The 19,464-nt window shown below is 35.4% G+C and overlaps 1 protein-coding gene across 5 annotated transcripts in view; it reads left to right on the top strand.

Moving 5' to 3' along the window:
• ANKS1B (ankyrin repeat and sterile alpha motif domain containing 1B) overlaps positions 1-19,464 on the top strand; it is a 1,152,360-nt gene that overhangs the window by 210,619 nt on the left and 922,277 nt on the right. For all 5 annotated transcript variants that reach the window (XM_060025438.1, XM_060025440.1, XM_060025439.1 and 2 more), the window contains exons 7-8: positions 1,956-2,069; positions 3,036-3,202. In XM_060025438.1, the coding sequence (XP_059881421.1) occupies positions 1,956-2,069; positions 3,036-3,202 (281 nt within the window). The remainder of the gene's footprint in view (positions 1-1,955; positions 2,070-3,035; positions 3,203-19,464) is intronic.

The raw sequence follows: 19,464 nt of genomic DNA, 5'->3' as shown, positions 1-19,464 counted from the left end.
TCTAGAGTGCAGGCTCAGTAGTTGTGGCACATGGGCTTAGTTGCTCCGCAGCATGTGAGATCTTCCTGGACCAGGAAGATCCAATGTCCCCTGCATTGGCTGCCAGGTTCTTAACCACTGCACCGCCAAGGAAGTCCCAAATCACTGGTACATTTTAAGTCTTATGAAAAAGTTTGTTATTGTAGTAAAGACAATTTATAGTAGATAAAATTACTGCCTGAGTCAGAAATTTTCAGTATAGAACCCCATAAGTTGCTTTCTTTTCCTATTAGAATTTGCCTAGTAGAATTGCTCTTAGATAGAAACTATTTGGATAGTATGAAAACAAAAGTGGTTGGCATGATAACACAAAGTTTCTTAAGTGAATTTCAAGAAGAAGGGGTTCCTTCGGAATAAAGAAGTGCGAGTATTGATTTAACCCCTTAGCCAGAGGCTGTAAACAAACCATCCATTGTGGGCTGAATGCCTTTTGGCGGGTAGCAGATATGTTTTGTTTAGATCACATACTTTTGGCTCACACTGTGTTTCTGTAAAAATTGAATTAGCTTTCAGCATTTAAAAATCTAGGATTTCAGCTAACTCCCCAGTTTGGGTTTCTCAAAAAAATGCAGGCTTTCGTTTTACTTCATTGCCGAACTTTAGATGGGGCATCTGCTCTCTGGTTAACCAGGCTCTGCAGGCTTTCCATTTTTTTTTGTTACATTGAGGTTGAATGTTAATCGACATTTATCCCTGCATTCAGATGCTATTTTCTTATGATTAAGAGAAAAGTGAGATGCTTCTTGTATCTATCTGGCTTTGCCACTTATTAGCTGAATGAACGTGGCCAAGTTAATAATCCTCCCCCTTTAGTTGTCACCTTTAAAACTGAGATAGTACTAGTGCCTGTGTCATAGTTTTGTGAAGATTAAATGAGTTAATTTATATTAAATACTTAGAACACTGCTGGGTGCATAGTAAGCAATATTTAAGTTTTATTATTATTATATCCTCATCAGAATTGGAAAAATGAGAGACAGGCTGAGTGTGGGACAAAAAAAAAAAAAAAAAAAGGTAAAATGTCAATAATAGGGAATTCCCTGGCTGTCCAGTTGTTGGGACTCTGCACTCACACTGCCAGGGCCTGGGTTTGATCCCTGGTCACAGAACTAGGAGCCTGAATGCCACGCGGCACAGCCAAATAAAATGAAATGAAATAAAATTAAAAAAATAAAATAAATGTCAATAAAAAAAGAATGTGGAAGAACATTATTTCTTTGTTGAACTAAAGTTCAATACGCAATTGTGCTTATCTTACAAGATTACAACACCATCATAAATTAAACTTATCCCACTTCATGCATGTATGTTACCTGACTGATCATTATATCCATCTGAATTTGATATCCCTGTTTAGGGATGAAGTCTATTCAAAGCATCATTCAGAGAGTTTTCAACCTTCAGGTAGGATATATTTACAGAAACTGAGGATGTTAAGGAAAGGTTGTGACAAAAATTTAGTTTCAGAAAAAGTATTCATGAGTCTCTTCTAAAATATCTTTTCTGTTTTAATGAAAAAGCTTTAAATTAATAGCTCATCATGAAGTTCTTTGTTTGATTTTTTGAAGTTCTTTAAAAACTTAGGATATAAAGAAATAAATGAAAAAATGACCATCAAAAGTAAAACAAAGTAGGGCTTCCCTGGTGGCGCAGTGGTTGAGAGTCCGTCTGCCGATGCAGGGGACACGGGTTTGTGCCCCGGTCCGGGAAGATCCCACATACCGCAGAGTAGCTGGGCCCATGAGCCATGGCCGCTGAGCCTGCGCGTCCAGAGCCTGTGCTCCACAACAGGAGAGACCACAACAGTGAGAGGCCTGCGTACCGCAAAAAAAAAAAAAAAAAAAAATGTAAAACAAAGTTAAAGTTTTTTAAATAAATGAATTCAAGTATGTAATTTCAAAAACTTATATACACAGAATATTTAGACGGCGTGGGAAGATCAACAGTCCTTGAAGCACACATACAGGAAGATACAACCCAAGAAACACATATTTCATCTCCTGTTGAGTCTCCTTCCCAGAAGACCAAAAGTGAGTAGCTAATTGTAAAACCCTTGAAATGATACTAGTCTGCTATGTACTAAACTGTTATGTTTGTCCTATATGTACAAAAAGGCTCATACTTGTGAAAATGTCAGGTCTAATAAGTTATACTCTATATTTTATCCATTTATTCAGTCAACATTTATTGAGCTCCTGCTATTTGTCAGGCAGTATTCTTGGTCCTGAGATACAGTGGTGATCAAAGGGACAGCAATCCCTGCTGTCATGAAGTTTACATGGAGTGGGTATTTCACAGTTGACTTATTTTTCCTAAGGTATGTTTTTAATGTAGAATAAAAATATTTATATATGGATTGTAACTGCTAGGTTTTTTTCAGAATGAATTATTGGGATGAAGTTCCTTTCTGAGAATAATTAGAAAAAAATGAATATTTGCATGCAGCCTACAAAATAGTCATGTTGACAGTTGATGCAGATTATATATCTGTTCCTTCTGTTGTCCCTTTATATCATAATTTATTAATTACTTACATAATTATTTGTTTAAATATGTTCTGTTTCTTTTTATTGAACCTAGGAAGTAGGCTCCCAGCACCATTTCAAATTTGTTAATGAATTGTTGAATGAATTCTGTCAGTGAAGTATAATGCCCATAAAAGACTACTGAAGACTAAATGCTGTAGTAAATGAAGCCTTAGGAATTGTAATTCCAGATGCTTTTATGTACTACATATATGTAAACCTTCAATACTTATTTCCATTTTGAGAAAGAATAAAGATAGGCAAAACTGGAATTTCTCTTTGTCTTTTAACATTATTGTACTAATTATGATTTAGTACCTTGCTTTCAGCAAAATAAATTTTCTGACAACTTAATCTTGTTTGCCATATTTTGAGTTCTAGCACCATACTAGTTATATTTTTATTGTTTAACATCAAGTTTTAGCAGTATTCTTTCTTGAAACTTTTGAAAAATTTACTGTTTTCTTACAGGTGAAACTGTGACTGGTGAATTATCAAAACTCTTGGATGAAATAAAGCTCTGTCAAGAAAAGGATTATTCTTTTGAAGATTTGTGCCACACAATATCAGACCACTACTTAGATAATTTGAGCAAGATTTCAGAGGAAGAACTTGGGAAAAATGGAAGCCAGAGTGTAGTAAGTAAGGGGGGAAAGAAGACAATGCGTCTGTCTTTGCCAGTTTGTTGTGTACCTGAGAGGCATAGGATTTATGTGTTATCCTGTCTTCAGATTTAGCCAGTGTCAAATGTCAAGCTTCCTGTTGCTCTTGCCCTGATATTCATTGGTGTTTCATTCTCACTGCCTGTGTAGGGAAGAAATGCTTTGCTAAATCGCTTATGGATTGTGATGATCTCACTGTTGGACCCTCTTAACACATGAATTCATAGTTTCTTTATGTTCTTTTAGTTTTATTGGGCATAATGATATTGGTTTCCAAAGAAAAAAGAAAACCTTCCTTTTGTCTCTTTTCCCTGTTCTCTCTATGATCTGAGTCTAACCCCATCTTGAAGAAGAAAGACAAAGCTGAGCCATGCGTATATACTTCCCCAGCCACTCCGTAAGTCATAATAGGTGAGAGACGTTGTGGAAAGTTTGACCTGCATATTTCTATAATCTTATGCAAATCCAAATGGATTTGCATGCAACCTATAAGCTCAGAATTTAAATCATGTGTTAGAGATGCTTGCTTATTTGGATTTTTATGTTAACACGATAGCAAGAAAAATTGTAGAGAATCAATCAGATTAAAGTCAAGATTTGTGTACCTGTCTTTTATCCTATAGAGGAAGGATTTATAGGATGCATTGGTATTAAAGGAAATGCATTATTATGATATGAAACCTTTTCTCACTTTTAGAACTTAGTTTGTTATAGAAATATTACACTTTCTTCAAAAGCCCATAATAGAGTGGATTGTGTTAAGTATGTCATTTTATTTATGAAAGCTAAAAAAAAATTGCTAAGTATAGTGACTGTTATGAGAACATTTACTTCATTTAGTTACTTAATGTGAGCAGTGACAGTTTCCCAGGGTAGTATTTGCTTGTCTAGGTCCATGGCCAGTCTTACCTTCTAGGCCTGTTTTTTCTTTTTATCCTTTGTCACCCTGTCTTTTGAAAACATCACATTATTGGCGCCAATAAAAGCTCTTTTGAATTATTATGATTAATTATATATATACTGAAGTAAATACTTGTAGGTTTTACCAAATGAAATTTTTATATTGATGAAATATTTACTGTAGTAATTTTAATGTTAGGACAAAACTCCTAGTTTTAAATAAATCTAAAACAGGTCTATGTTAACTCCAATTACAAACCAGTTACATTTCAACATTTTCTTGAAAGTTGGTTAGAAATTAAAACATATTTATCGTACATAAACAGTACATGGTGTTCAGGTCCACTAAGTGGCTGCTTCGGACCCTCTACTTCTTAACCCACAGATTTTCTGAAAGCCCTAATTTTCTAGACCAGTGGTTTCTAAACTTTTCTTGTTGTAGGTACCAGTAGTAAACAAATTTTGAGCAAACATCCCAAATGTATTTATAATTTTATATATATATATATACGTACACATATATACACACACGTATTCTACGAATATATGCTATAAATTATGGGGCATATACTACAAGAGAAATTCAAGTGAAGAGGATAAAGAATAAGTGTAAAATAGAAGATCTAATTTTTTTTCTTTTATTCAATTGGTATCTTGTGCACTTTGGGCTCTACATGATCTGCTTGGAGAACGTAATTCAAACTTATAGCTTTTGGGTGGGGATGGCAGGGGCTTTTGGCATTTAGAGGGTGACATAATTTGGGGAAATGATGGCCAAGTTTTTCTGTAAGTCAAAGACTGTTATTGTGATAGTAGTAAGGGAGAAATGAATGCTCATAAGTTGAAGTTAAGTTCAAAATTAAAGTTTGTACTTCCATACAAGCAATCACTGTTTGTTCCTGTGACAAACTTTATATTGAGTTCTTTGAAAATATTGTCATACAAAATATTAAAGGTTACGTGAGGCAGAAAAGCATAGGGTACATATGAGTAAGAGCAAGCAGTTCTATTTATCTGGAATAATAAAGTTTATAAACGGGGACAATGGGAGATAAGATTAGAAGATAGGTCAAGGTCAGGCCATGGATGATTTTGAATGTCAGGGTGAGAATTTTGGTATTTATTTTTTAGGAAATGAGAAAAATCTAAAGGATTTTAGACACATAAAAGGCTTTATTGGAAGTGGCCTTTCAGAAGTTGAATCCGGTGGAAACTTGTTATTGAATGTTTAAAAGTAATGCAATTTCTTAGAATCTTCTCTACAGCCTGTGTTTTATTTGGGTCATTCTTGTTTTGTTGAATATCTGTTTCCATTTATCAAAAGTGTTTTTCCAAGTTTTTAAAATGAATTATACTCTCAAATTATGCAAAAAATTTAATTGAGTACTTACAGATCACCTGATATAGATGGTCATTACCACGTTGTGAGCTGTAGAATTTATAATAGCAATAATGAGATGCGGTTTCTGACTTCAGGAAGTTCAAACTTTCTACCCCAAGAAGTCTTCAATTGCAGCGTGCAGACAAGACTAACATATAAACAACAAATATATATTACAAGAGCTGACATTTATTAGGTGCTTGCTATTTGCTGCTCTAATGCTTCATATGACTTATGCCACCTCATCCACACAGTAATCCTAACAATGGAGTTACAGATTTGGGAAATGACTCAGCTGGCAATTGGCAGATCTAGGATTCAAACTCAGAGCCAATGTCATTACTTACCAGCTACATTTCTTATAATAAACTACCCTGTGGCCAAAGGAATGTTTTTTTAAAGGGAGAGGTTAGTGATTTATAGGTATTCATTGAAGTCTTCATGGTGGTAGGGAGAAATTAAACTGGGATATGGAGGAAGGGGACACATTCTTTGCACTTGTATTGGAATGAATGAATGGGAGAGGATTCTAGCCTGCAGAAATAGGATGTGCAAAAGCACAAAGGTGAGGCCTAGCATTTAACATGAGGATGATTTACCATAAGAATTTGTTTTGAAATGTAATGGGGAGTAAAGCTGGATAAGTAACGATAATATTTAACACTGATGGAACACTTTATTTATATTAACCAATTTAATCCTCACACTAACCCTATGATATAGGTAGTATTATTCCTCCCATTTTACAGATGAGAAAACGGAGGCACAGAGAAATTGTATGACTTTCCCAAGTTTACACGGTAAGTACCAGGGCCAGGATCTGAACAAAGGCAGTCTGGGGCTTGGAGCCATACCCCTTACCACTCAACTATTTACTTAGAGAACAGGGACAAATAATTAGATTTGGGGAGCTAGTCAGAAGTTTAATATTGATGCTGAGGGGAATAACTTTTGAGTATGGGAGTTCTTTCATGAAGGTGACATTTTTAGAAGATAAAAGTGGTAACTATATGTCAGATGTTCTGGGGAGGGATTCAAACAGTGACTCTCAGCAATGGTCATACATTAGACTTATCTGGGAAGACTTCAGAAAATACTGACACCCTCAGGTATCATGGCAGACCAATTAAATCAGAATTGTTTTGGCTGACTCTGAGCATTGTTCTTTTTTTTTTTTTTTTAAGCATCTTTATTGGAGTATAATTGCTTTACATTGTTGTGTTAGTTTCTGCTGTATAACAAAGTGAATCAGCTATATGTATACATATATCCCCATATCCCCTCCCTCTTGCGTCTCCCTCCCACCCTCCCTATCCCACCCCTCTAGGTGGTCACAAAGCACCAAGCTGATCTCCCTGTGCTATGCGGCTGCTTCCCACTAGCTATCTATTTTACATTTGATAGTGTATATATGTCCATGCCATTCTCTCACTTCGTCCCAGCTTACCCTTCCCCCTTCCCATGTCCTCAAGTCCATTCCCATCTGTGTCTTTATTCCTGTCCTACCCCTAGGTTCTTCAGAACCTTTTTTTTTTTTTTTTTAGATTCCATATATATGTGTTAGCATACAGTATTTGTTTTTCTCTTTTTGACTTACTTCACTCTGTATGACAGACTCTAGGTCCATCCACCTCACTACAAATAACTGAATTTCATTTCTTTTTATGGCTGAGTAATATTCCATTGTATATATGTGCCACATCTTTATCCATTCATCTGTTGATGGACACTTAGGTTGCTTCCATGTCCTGGCTATTGTAAATAGTGCTGCAGTGAATATTGTGGTACATGACTCTGAATTATGGTTTTTTCAAGGTATATGCCCAGTAGTGGGATTGCTGGGTCATATGATAGTTCTATTTTTAGTTTTTTAAGGAACCTCCATACTATTCTCCATAGTGGCTGTATCAATTTACATTCCTACCAATAGTGCCAGAGGGTTCCCTTTTCTTCACACCCTCTCCAGCATTTATTATTTGTAGATTTTTTGATGATGGCCATTCTGACTGGTGTGAGGTGATACCTCATTGTAGTTTTGATTTGCATTTCTCTAATGATTAGTGATGTTGAGCATCCTTTCATGTGTTTGTTGGCAATCTGTATATCGTCTTTGGAGAAATGTCTATTTAGGTCTTCTGCCCATTTTTGGATTGGGTTGTTTGTTTTTTTGATACTGAGCTGTATGAGCTGCTCGTATATTTTGGAGATTAATCCTTTGTCAGTTGCTTCATTAGCAAATATTTTCTCCCATTCTGAGGGTTGTCTTTTGGTCTTGTTTATGGTTTCCTTTGCTGTGCAAAAGCTTTTAAGTTTCATTAGGTCCCATCTGTTTATTTTTGTTTTTATTTCCATTTCTCTAGGAGGTGGGTCAAAAAGGATCTTGCTGTAATTTATGTCATAGAGTGTTCTGCCTATGTTTTTTTTGTTTTTTTTTGTTTCTTTTTTAACATCTTTATTGGAGTATAATTGCTTTACAATGGTGTGTTAGTTTCTGCTTTATAACAAAGTGAATCAGTTATACGTATGCATATGTCCCCATACCTCTTCCCTCTTGCATCTCCCTCCCTCCCACCCTCCCTATCCCACCCCTCTAGGTGGTCACAAAGCACCGAGCTGATCTCCCTGTGCTATGTGGCTGCTTCCCACTAGCTATCTATTTTACGTTTGGTAGTGTATATATGTCCATTCTACCTATGTTTTCCTCTAAGAGTTTGATAGTGTCTGGCCTTACATTTAGGTCTTTAATCCATTTTGAGTTTATTTTTGTATACGGTGTTAGGGAGTGTTCTTTTTTTTTTTTTTTTTTGCGGTACATGGGCCTCTCACTGTTGTGAGTCAGCAGGCGGACTCTCAACCACTGTGCCAACAGGGAAGCCCAGGGAGTGTTCTAATTTCATTCTTTTACATGTAGCTGTCCAGTTTTCCCAGCACTACTTATTGAAGAGGATGTCTTTTCTCCATTGTATACTCTTGCCTCCTTTATCAAAGATAAGGTGACCATATGTGCATGGGTTTATCTCTGGGCTTTCTCTCCTGTTCCATTCATCTATATTTCTGTTTTTGTGCCAGTACTGTACCATACTGTCTTGATTACTGTAGCTTTGTAGTATAGTCTGAAGTCCGGGAGCCTGATTCCCGCAGCTCCCTTTTTCTTTCTCAAGATTGCCTTCGCTATTTGGGGTCTTTTGTGTTTCCATACAAATTACGCAATTTTTTGTTCTAGTTCTGTGAAAAATGCCACTGGCAGTTTGATAGGGATTGCATTGAATCTGTAGATTGATTTGGGTTGTATAGTCATTTTCACAGTGTTGATTCTTTGAGCATTGTTCTTTTAAAAAGTTTATTCTAACATGCACATTATTGGCCTAGAGGACCAAAAATCTGCTGGGACCTTACTGAGGTAATTCAGGCCTCAGATGATGCATCTGAACTGAGGTCTTGATAACACCACAGGATTATAGAATTTTAGATCTAAATAAATTTGATAGATCTTCTGGTGCCCAGCCTAATTCCCATACTGTCCAGTGTAAGAGCTCTCTTGAATTAGGGAGCTTTTTAGTTTATCATTCAGGAAAATTCAAAGTATAGTCCAGCCACAGTCCTAAATTACAATTATTTCTATATTTTAATGCAGTATCAAATGTGGAAAACAGGTTTGTTTATTATTCACATTTTTGGCTGAGGGTGGGCACTTGGGTTCATTTAAACTTTAATTTTAGATTATATGAAACATTCAACTTCTTCATTGTAATATGAAAAATAATTCCAAAATTTAAAAGAAATCAAAATGTAAGGAAAATATGTTTTGTAGCATTTATGTTATTAATAAATGTATTTTTCATATTAATTATTTGGCTTGAATTTTGTGGGTATTTTAACTATTCTTCATCAGTTTAGCTTTTATTGCTTTTTTCTTCCGATAGAGGGCGCTCTAATTCAGTAATTTAAAATACAAAATCAGCCGTCTTATGTAAGAACTTTTATTTTTGTATTGGAGGTTTGGGTTTTATTAAAATATTAGCCTTAAGGTGGTAGTTTGAATAATTTTACTAAAATAAGTGAATTAGAAATTAAATTCTTCTTATGATTGTATCTATTTGATGGAAGGTTTTACATTTAATGTGAAGGGCATCTCAAGTTAAAATTACATTTTATTTTGCATAAATTTTAATTCAAAAGTCAGTCTGTTTTTATTTCTTTTGTAATATGCATATGGAATCATTTTCTAAGTTGAATTAAGACATTATATAATCTAGAATGTAAATTTTGAAGAAATATAAATATCTTCACATTCTTTTCAACCCCTGAAATTTAGGTTTTTGAAAGAATATAAAATTATCTGAAAAAAATTTTCTATTCTCTTCATTTGTTTTTCCAAGTCATATTTGCAGCTTTCCCTCCAAGTCTGTAAACAATGTACACTACTCTTAAATGTGAACACACGATGCCTTAGAGAAATTTGATGATAACATAAGATCATTAGAGCAAATTTCAGAATTTAGGTTTCAGGAAGACATTGTTTTAAGATATAAAATTAAAAAGGCATTATTGCCTCATCAGCCTGTGCTTCTGAGAAATAAATAAGAAGCATCAGGGATGAAATGCATTATGTAATTTTTCTTCTGAGGGGAAACCTAGACACAAGCAGCATCTAAAGGTTATTGTTTGAAAGGGGTTGTGTTGGCAGGTTTTTCTTTCTTTCTGTTTTTTTTTTTTTTTGCGGTACGCGTGCCTCTCACTGTTGTGGCCTCTCCCGATGCAGAGCACAGGCTCCGGACGCGCAGGCTCAGCGGCCATGGCTCACGGGCCCAGCCGCTCTGCGGCATGTGGGATCTTCCCGGACCAGGGCACGAACTCTCGTGTGCCCTGCATTGGCAGGCGGACTCTCAGCCACTGCGCCACCAGGGAAGCCCTGTTGGCAGGTTTTGAGCTATTTAACTCTTCTCGCTTATCTCTTTTATGTTATTTCACTTTCGGTCCAATGTAGAATCCTTAATTATGTTTAAGCTTTCTGAAGTATGAGATATTTAGCATTTTAAGATTTCAGGTTCAACTTCTCAGTTTTTATGCCAAGCTTCTATAAATTGCATGAGAGCACTCTCAGGGTGGGGAGGGTTGTCTATCGGAAAATATAGTTAATTTGGTGCCAAAATTTTCAAGTCTTAAAATAGACTCAAATTAGGCTGCCTAAAATTCAAATGGTGTTTTTGATACAAAGTTAACTTTCAAACATATTTTAACACAATTCTAGAGCTTAATATCAGGAATGCAGAAATTTCAGAATTGTGAGAGACTTTAGTGGCTATCTCATCCAGTTCCTGTCAGAATCAGAGTACTTCGGGAAATGAATTTTCTATATAGAGTGTTCTTCTTACAAGATTGTAAGTGATTCTTTAGCATATATGAATTTTTTAAATAGTGGAGCTAAATCTTAAGCAGTGGTAACTATTATTTTATTGGGAATATAATATTCAGAAGGGTATTTGTAACTTTAATAATTCATGTCTTACATAGTTGAACAAATTTTTTGGAAGTGATGACTCAAGGCTGCTGTGTATTAAGCCCAGGTTTGGTTTGTCCTAACAGATTCTCCAGGATTTAGGGAATGCATAGGTTCTGTTGACCTATATTTGTATTTTGAAACTGATACCATTAACCATATATATGTACTAAATGTACACGCAAGGAAAAATCCAGAATCAGAATGGTAAGATTTTTGTCTCTATTTTTACCCTAGGAAGAAAATTTGTACCTTTAGTGAATCTAAGAAGATCCTTTAGCTAAATGGCTACTAGGATAAAAGAGACACTCTTCTGAATTTCAGACACAATTGCTTTTATCTTTCATGTCACATCTCTGTTCTATTTTGTCTTGTAAGTTTATGCATTTTTAAATATTACTTCTTATAGACTCCTTGATGGCATGATCTGTATTTGATTGACCTCTGTAATCACATCCTGCCTAGCACAATGCCTTGAATGTAGTGGTCTCTCAGTGAAAGTTCATTGAATGAATAAATACATAAGAAGGCAGACACTGCATGTGAGTGCACATCTTCTTGTAAATAAACCATCATCATCGAAAAACATGTTTAATTATTTGGAGGTGAATTTCAGAGTACAAGGACAAGTGTTTTTCCATCAAGCATGGAGTTTCAATTTTTTAGGGAGGTAACTTAGTCTAGCAGTTAATAGCATAAACCTGGGTTTGCATTCTTGTTCCGCCACTTACTAGCAGAGTGACCTTTGGAAGATGTTTGATCTTTTCAAGCCTTTGTTTACTCATTACTAAAAAAAAAAAGAAAAGTTTAATATGGTTTTCTGTCAGTCACAGAAAAAGAGCTATTTTCTTTTGTGTTGTTAAAAACATGCCATCTTGATTTTTATGTTTCATAGACTTTGTCAAGCTTTGTCTAGACTTTCTAATAATCACTCAATGTCAACATAGAGGGGATTTCTCTAGTGAAATGCTAAATAAATATTCAGTTCTTGGATTAGTCATAGTCAGTATTTTTCTTTGAAAAAACCAATCATCTATTATAGTCAGGTCTGCACATGTTAGGGAGGAATAGCAAACATGGCAAATAATTGATCTTACATGAAAAATTATCTCAATAAACAGATTCTTGGCTCAAAGTAAAAACACAGAATTCAGTGGGACTTAATATAAAATCCCCAATTAGATTCCTAAAAATTTAGTGATATAAGGTGGGAGAGGTTTAATTTGGGGGAATAGTTCATGCAAAAAGTTCTGGGTGTTTAAGTGACCAAAATTGCAATGTGAACCAACAGCGAAATGTGGCTGCTAAAAATCAATAAACAGTTTCCAAGCTTTGATCTCTGAAAATAGCATTTATTAAGTACTAAGTTTTAACTAAGTTCTAGACATTGTGGTAAGCATGTTAAAGTCATTATCTCCTTTATTCCTCACAACAGTGCGATGAGGTAGGTTTTATTATTCTCAATGTGGAAATTAAGAGTAAAATAACTTGGCCAGGGTCATAGAACTATCAAAAAGTGAAGCTGCTATCTGAACTTAGGTTTGCTATCTTACAAGATCATGATTCTAACTATTAGGTCAGCCTGTCTGTCATTAGTACCTTCCACATTGACTACCCTTACCTTTTCATCATCCCACCATCTTGCAATTTCACTTGAATTATTGCAGGAGCCTCTTATCCTATCTTCTAGTTTTCTCTCTTCACTTGCCCCAATTTATTCTTGATACTCTTGCCAAATCAATATGCCTTAAGTGTAATTCTGATTATTTCATTCTCCTCAAAGCTAGCACTGGTCCTCACTATACAAATTCAGTACAGAACAGAATTTTAACTCTGACATTCAAGGCCTTCCATGTTCTAGCTTCATCATATATTTCCAGCTTTCTTCCATTAATGTCTTAGATAAATTTAATGTTCTGGTAAAATAGATTATTCTCAAGTATGTGTCTTTCAAATAGATTATTCTCAAGCGTGTGTCTTTCCTTATCTCTGCTTATGCTCACATGTTTATCCATGTGTAATTCTTTTCCCTATTGTTTTTACTTACTGAAAACCATCCTTCGCAAAACCTTTTTTGATCCTCCTATTTAGATCCAATTATTTGGATCAGATATCATTAATTTTATTTATATACCTATTATGCAGATTTCATAGTCTGCTGTGTAGTATTGGTGCAAAATCTTCTTTTTTGGCTTTGCTTAGAAGCCCTTTGATGACAGGGAAATATTGATCTCTGTGTGTGAGTGTGTATCCATAGCATAGTTCCTCACTCATGTGCTTAATAAACATTTGTTAAATTGATATGATACACAATGGACATCAAAAGTCTGTTTAATAACTGAATTTAGTGTATACCTATGGAAGAGCTCTAACAAGGAGTCTTTTTAATCTCAGAAGAACTTCCTCTGTTGGTTGATGTTTCAAATAATGAATGCCTCACCATTTGATTTGAAGATGAAGTGAAATACCCAGTTAAACTATATTATAAACTTCCTCACAACATAAAATCACAAACATCTTAGGTCAAGTCATACCTTTCTTAAGTAGTAATGCATCTCTTTTACTGATAACAAAGAAGTCTTACATTGCAAATACCATGTTCGATTCCTGATAACATAGAAAAAGGAAATCTACTATAAGAATATGGGAACATATATCTCAATTATATTATTAAATTTTTAAATTTTCAATTTTGTTATAAACATTTTTTTAATTCATCACTGTTATTCTTTCTGTATAAGTTGAGAGGGCCTATTTTTGAAGCAGTTTTTTCAGTTAATCATAAAGAAAATGGGCTTAAGCCTACACCCTACGTTTTCCCCCAATTGTTAATGATTATTGCTGATTATGATGTGCTCAACTGATGCATAGTATTATTTTGTGCACATTTTAAAATGTGTTTGACACTAAAATATCTTAATACTAAGAGCATTCTGTTAAGGTATCCAAAGGCAGCAAACTCCCTTCCTAATTAAACTTTTATATATTCGAATTTTATGAAGTTTGTGAAGTGATCATTTTATCTACTCTGTAGATGCAACATCAGCCAATTTTTGTTTTGATATTTTCATTCTCTCTGATCTCTCTCTAATGTCTAACTTGAATTTAATCTTCCTAACAGAAGAACTCAGCTATTATGATTTCCCTGAGAATCTATACTTTATACTCAGGAGTTAATTGTAATATTTTGTTGAAAATTTGATAATAATTCAACTTTATTCTAATCTTACTCTCCAGATAATGATGAAGTTAATTTTTGACAGCTCTTAGCCGCATGTCACAGTGACCTTGTTCGTTTGCCATAATGCACCTGATTTGTAGTTCTGTTTCATGGTGCGCATTTGAGAGTTCTTGATTCTCTTTTGGAGTAAAGGCCTTGGACAGCCTGCCATTATAAAGGAATCCTATTTTGCTTCCTAATGCTGAAGGAAATCAGTCTAGAGCCTGAGCTTAAAGAGACATGTCAGTGGCGATAATCACTTATCTTCATGTTCAGGGAGATGTTTTTCACCTTGAAGAGCAAATTAATACTAATGGAATATTGGACTAGTAACCAAGAAAAAATTACTGAAATCGCTCATGCTTCTAACATATTTTATCATGGGGCCATTTGGGACATGACTACTGAATATTGGAATCAATTCAGCCTCTAACAGATGAAGAATTAGATTTCTCTACGATACAATCAAAGTCAGTAACAGTAGATGGAAAAGATACTGTGTGGCCTGCTTTAATCTCAGGATTAGAATTTTAAAATTGTCTGGTATTATTTTAACTTGCTTTTGCCAGAATTTTTATTTCTACCATCTATGCTTTTTAAAGTTTAAATGTTTTGGTTGCTTGCAGTTTCACAACAGTTCCATTTAGTTGATAGCTGCCGGTCTATACTACCAAATCATTAATAATGAGAAACAAAGTCTTAATTTGGAGAAAGAATGAGGTAGTCAAGAAAATGAATTTGATGGGGAGTGAAAGGTCCTAAAATGAATGAAGATAATGAACCAGTGAGAAGTGTATATTAGTAAAAGTGGAACTAGCTTGCCCCCCAAATAAATGAGACAAACATTGACATATGTTACATCTTTTCCTATAATTATCCATTCTATGTTGCTGAAATAAATCTATTCTAGCCTTGAAGAAGATTTTCTTTTTGCTCTATAATCTTGCTTTTACTTAGCAAAGTGCCATTTTCCTAAACATTTAAAGAATCTTTATTGTCATAGTTATTATCATCAGCTTCACTAACTTACTGAGTCCCCACCTTAAGGAATTATACTAATTTCTTCAATAACATGTATTTGTAACTTGGAGTAACATTTTAGTGTTGAAAATAGGAACTTTGAACTCAAACTCAAAGACTTGTGTTTGAATCCCAGTTCTACTCCTTAGATAAATACTACCCTGATCTTCAGATTTCTCATCTGCAGCAAAGTGTTTCTAAAAGGTCTTTCTCATCTCGACCTACTGAATCAGAATGTCTGGAGCTGGATTACTTACAATAAAACTCCCTAGGTGATTCTTATGCTGTTTGTGAACTGCACTATAACAGTTTAAAAATGTTGATTTCTTTGAGTCAACTACTCAGACCCATTTTCTTCTTACCCACATGTATCTATGGATCTCAGATTCCAATGATCTGACCCTAATTTGCCTTTACTTTCTCTTACTGTTCCTATGAATGCAAATTTGATTGGTCATCAAGGCAAAATGACTTACCGTTTAAGGTTTGCTTTTCCTGTTTCTGTGAAAAATGCCATTGGAATTTTGATAGGTATTGCTTTGAATCTATAGATGGCTTTGGACTAATATGGAACTTTTAGCAATATTGATTCTCCTGATCCATGAACACAGAATATCTTTCCATATGTTTGTGTCTTCATTTTCTTTTAAGTGTTATAGGTTTCAATTAATCATAAAGATTAATAGATCTTTCACCTCGGTTAAATTTATACATAAGTATTGTATTGTTTTTGATACTCTTGTGAATTGGATTGTTTTCTTTATTTTTCAGATATTTTGTTGTTAGTGTATAGAAATGCAAATGATTTCTGTATGTTGGTTTTGTATCCTGCAGCTTAACTGAATTTATTGATTAGTTCTAGGTTTTTTGGTGGATTCCATTGGAATCTGAGATCCACAGATGGAGGTGGAGTCTTTAGGATTTCCCGTATATGACATCATATTGTCTGCAAAGACAGTTTTCCTCTTTCCTTTTTGATTTGTATGCCTTTTATTTCTTTTTCTTGCCTGATTGCTCTGGCTAGGACTTACAGTACTATGTCGAATAGGAGCAGTGAGAGTAGGCACCCTCTTGTCTTGTTCTTAGTCTTAGAGGAAAAGCTTTCAACCTTTCACCATTGAGTATGATGTTAGCTGTGGGCTTGTCATATATGGCCTTTATTATGTTGAGATATGTTCTTTCTATACCCCATTTGTTGAGTGTTTTTATCATGAAAGGATGTTGAATTTTGTCAAAAGCTTTTTCTGCATCTATTGAGATGATCGTATGATTTTTATCTTTCATTCTATGTAACTTAACTTTATTCTTGAAATTAAATAAAACTGGTGTTAAAGTACCATATAAAGTATAAAGTGGTATTCAAAAGAATATATTATCATCCTTTCATTTTCAGTTCTTCAAATTCGTAGACTATACTCACTGCTGCTCACTTGTCCTTAAAATTCTATCTTCTCTGTTATAACCCAACTTTGGCCTGCTTCTCCCTGACCCCCCTCCTTATTTATGTAAAACTCTGTAGGAATGAAACTAAACCTATTTCAAGTGCTTGTAATCATTCCTAGCAGAGAGTAAGTGCTCAATAAATTTTTTCTGGATATTCAACTACTCTTTTAAAATTTGATGTTATCAATGTCTTCCTTTTCATCCATTCTGTTATATCTAATCAGAACTCATTTCATTTCCTCATAACTATAACCCACAAGGTTCTGGGCAACATAAATTAAGATGAGGTCATTTCACCTGCATAATCTTCAAAGACTGTATTGGCCCAAAGCATCCTTCTTGGGATGCAAAGTGCCAGATAAGGCCTTAGGAAGAGAGATGTTCACAGAGATTGAATGTGTTTCATGTTCACAATAACTTATTAATTGTCCTTCTACTGGTGTCATCCTTCTTCCAATACATAACCATAGTACACAAGAAAAGTGTGTGTGTGTGTGTGCCTGTGAAGAGGGAGAGTAGAAGAGGAGAAGAGAGAGACCATAATATTATCAATAAGGACTTGTATCTCTGCCCTTTGATTTAAGAGTTCTCTAATTTTATCCTGTCCTTTAGAACAAGTGACATTTTATGGTTTTGAGAATGTAGCCATAAACACTGAAGAATCTGATCTTTTCTAGACATAGTAATGTCACAGTGCAAAGCATTAAATTCTGTATTCATAGATCAGATATGAGAAGGTATACTTCAAAATTCTTTTCTTATCTGTAACCTAATCTTAAGACGTACTTTGATTATTCGTAAAGCTGGAGGCATATTTACTTAGCCAAGATATTCTGATGCACACACAATGATGAGATAGAGTAATTAGGGGGTGGTGTGGTTGTTTATATACAGTGGCTAGAGGAGACCTCTCTGAGGAGTGATGTATAAACTGTAATCTGAAGGAAGAGAAGAATCCTGTCATATAAAGTACCAAGGAAAGAAAATGTGGAATAAAATTAAATACTCTTTCCTGAGGTGGGAAAGAGCTTAATATGTTTAAGTACCAGAAAGGAGGGCAAAGGAGTGAAGCAGAGTATACTGAACTATGTAGAGAATAGAATGGAATGGGATTGGAAAGCCAGATTAGACAGGGCCTTGTAGGTCATGGAAAGTGGTCTGATTTTGTTTTTTTAAATAAAAAGTTTTTAAGCGGGGAAGTGATATGATCTGATTCATGGGAGCAAAGTTGGAAAGTTCCTGCTTCCTGTAAATTCACTGCTAATTCTATTTTTTTTAATATCAGATGTCTGTATGATATTATAGAATAATACATTTAATGATATGCTTAACAGTTAGGAACTGGGCTGCACAGCAGGAGGTGAGCAGCGGGCCAGCAAGTGAAGCTTCATCTGCTGCTCCCCATTGTTCCCCATTGCCGGCATTACCACCTGAACCATCCCCCCCGCAGTGTTCACATTACCACCTGAACCATTCTGCCCTCCGCACCCCCCGTGGAAAAATTGTTTTCCAAGAAACCGGTCCCTGTTGAACTAGGCAACCACTGTCCTTGTTGTTTGTGTTTTCCTTTCCTGGCTCCTCCTTCTCACAGTCCCTTGGCTTTCTTTCCCTCTGCCACCATGCCACAGGGCTTGCAGTGTCTTAGTTCCCTGACCAGGGGTCGAACCCAGGTCCACTCCATGAAAGCACAGAGTCCTAACCACTGGACCGCCAGGGAAGTCCTTTTCTGTTCTTTATTGAGCATTCTCTTCCATGGAGAGGGAACAGCTCTTTGTGTTCAGATAGCAACTCAGTGTTATTTATTTCCAAATCTACAATTCTATCCTCACCTCCTCACTGCTGTCCAGTTCTGTATTACAATTGCCAGAAAGACCTCTTTCTACAAACATCCCACTGTCTTTTTGTTTTTTTTTCTGGCTGCACAACACAGCACGTGGGATCTTAATTCCCCGACCAGGGATGGAACCTGCGCCCCCTGCATTGGGAGCGTGGAGTCTTAACCACTGGACTGCCAGGGAAGTCTCCCACTGTCTTTTCAAACTCAACCTGTCAAAATGTAAATTAATTATCTTCCCACTCAAATCTGTACCTGTTCCCGTTTTCCATCTTTCTTTCAGTAATAGAACAGTTATTTCATTCTTCCAGGACAAAAGCTTTGGTATTATGTTTAGTTCTTTCCTATTTCTTTCATTCTCCTGGTCTATTAGAGAGTTCCCCTTTGTTTAGTCTCATCGTCTTTGCTTGACCTCACTTCACCTTCCAGGAACTGCCTCATTTCTTTATTCATTTTATATTTTATAATAAAAACTCTGGAAGAATTGTCTCTTGTTGTTGTTTCCAACGTCTCTACTCCATTTTCTATTAAAACCAGTCCTATCAGGCTTTCTTCTTCATCAGGCGCCAGAACTGCCTTGTCAAGGTGTCCAGTGACTTCCAATTGCTAATTCCAATAGACATTTCTTAATCTTTTTCTTAACGTGATCTTTGAGGAGCATTTGACAGTGTTGATCATGCCCTCCTCTTTCATATGCACACTTTCTTTGCTTGACTTCCTAGACATCACATTCTCCTGGTTTTCTTCCTATTAAACTGGCTACTCCTTTTCAGTTTCCGTTGCTGGTTCCTCCTCATATCCCTGACTAAGTTCCTAGGGCTCAGTCCCTGGACACTTCTCTTCTTTATTGTACAGAATTTCTTGGCTAAGCATGCTGAACACTCTCACAGCTTTAAATACCTACTATGGACCAGAAGAGCCCACATTTATAGCTACAGCT

Source organism: Delphinus delphis, chromosome 11 (assembly GCF_949987515.2).
Source record: "Delphinus delphis chromosome 11, mDelDel1.2, whole genome shotgun sequence".
Lineage (NCBI taxonomy): Eukaryota > Metazoa > Chordata > Mammalia > Artiodactyla > Delphinidae > Delphinus > Delphinus delphis.
Note: the sequence above shows the minus strand (reverse complement) of the source record. Positions and strands in the feature narration are given on the sequence as shown.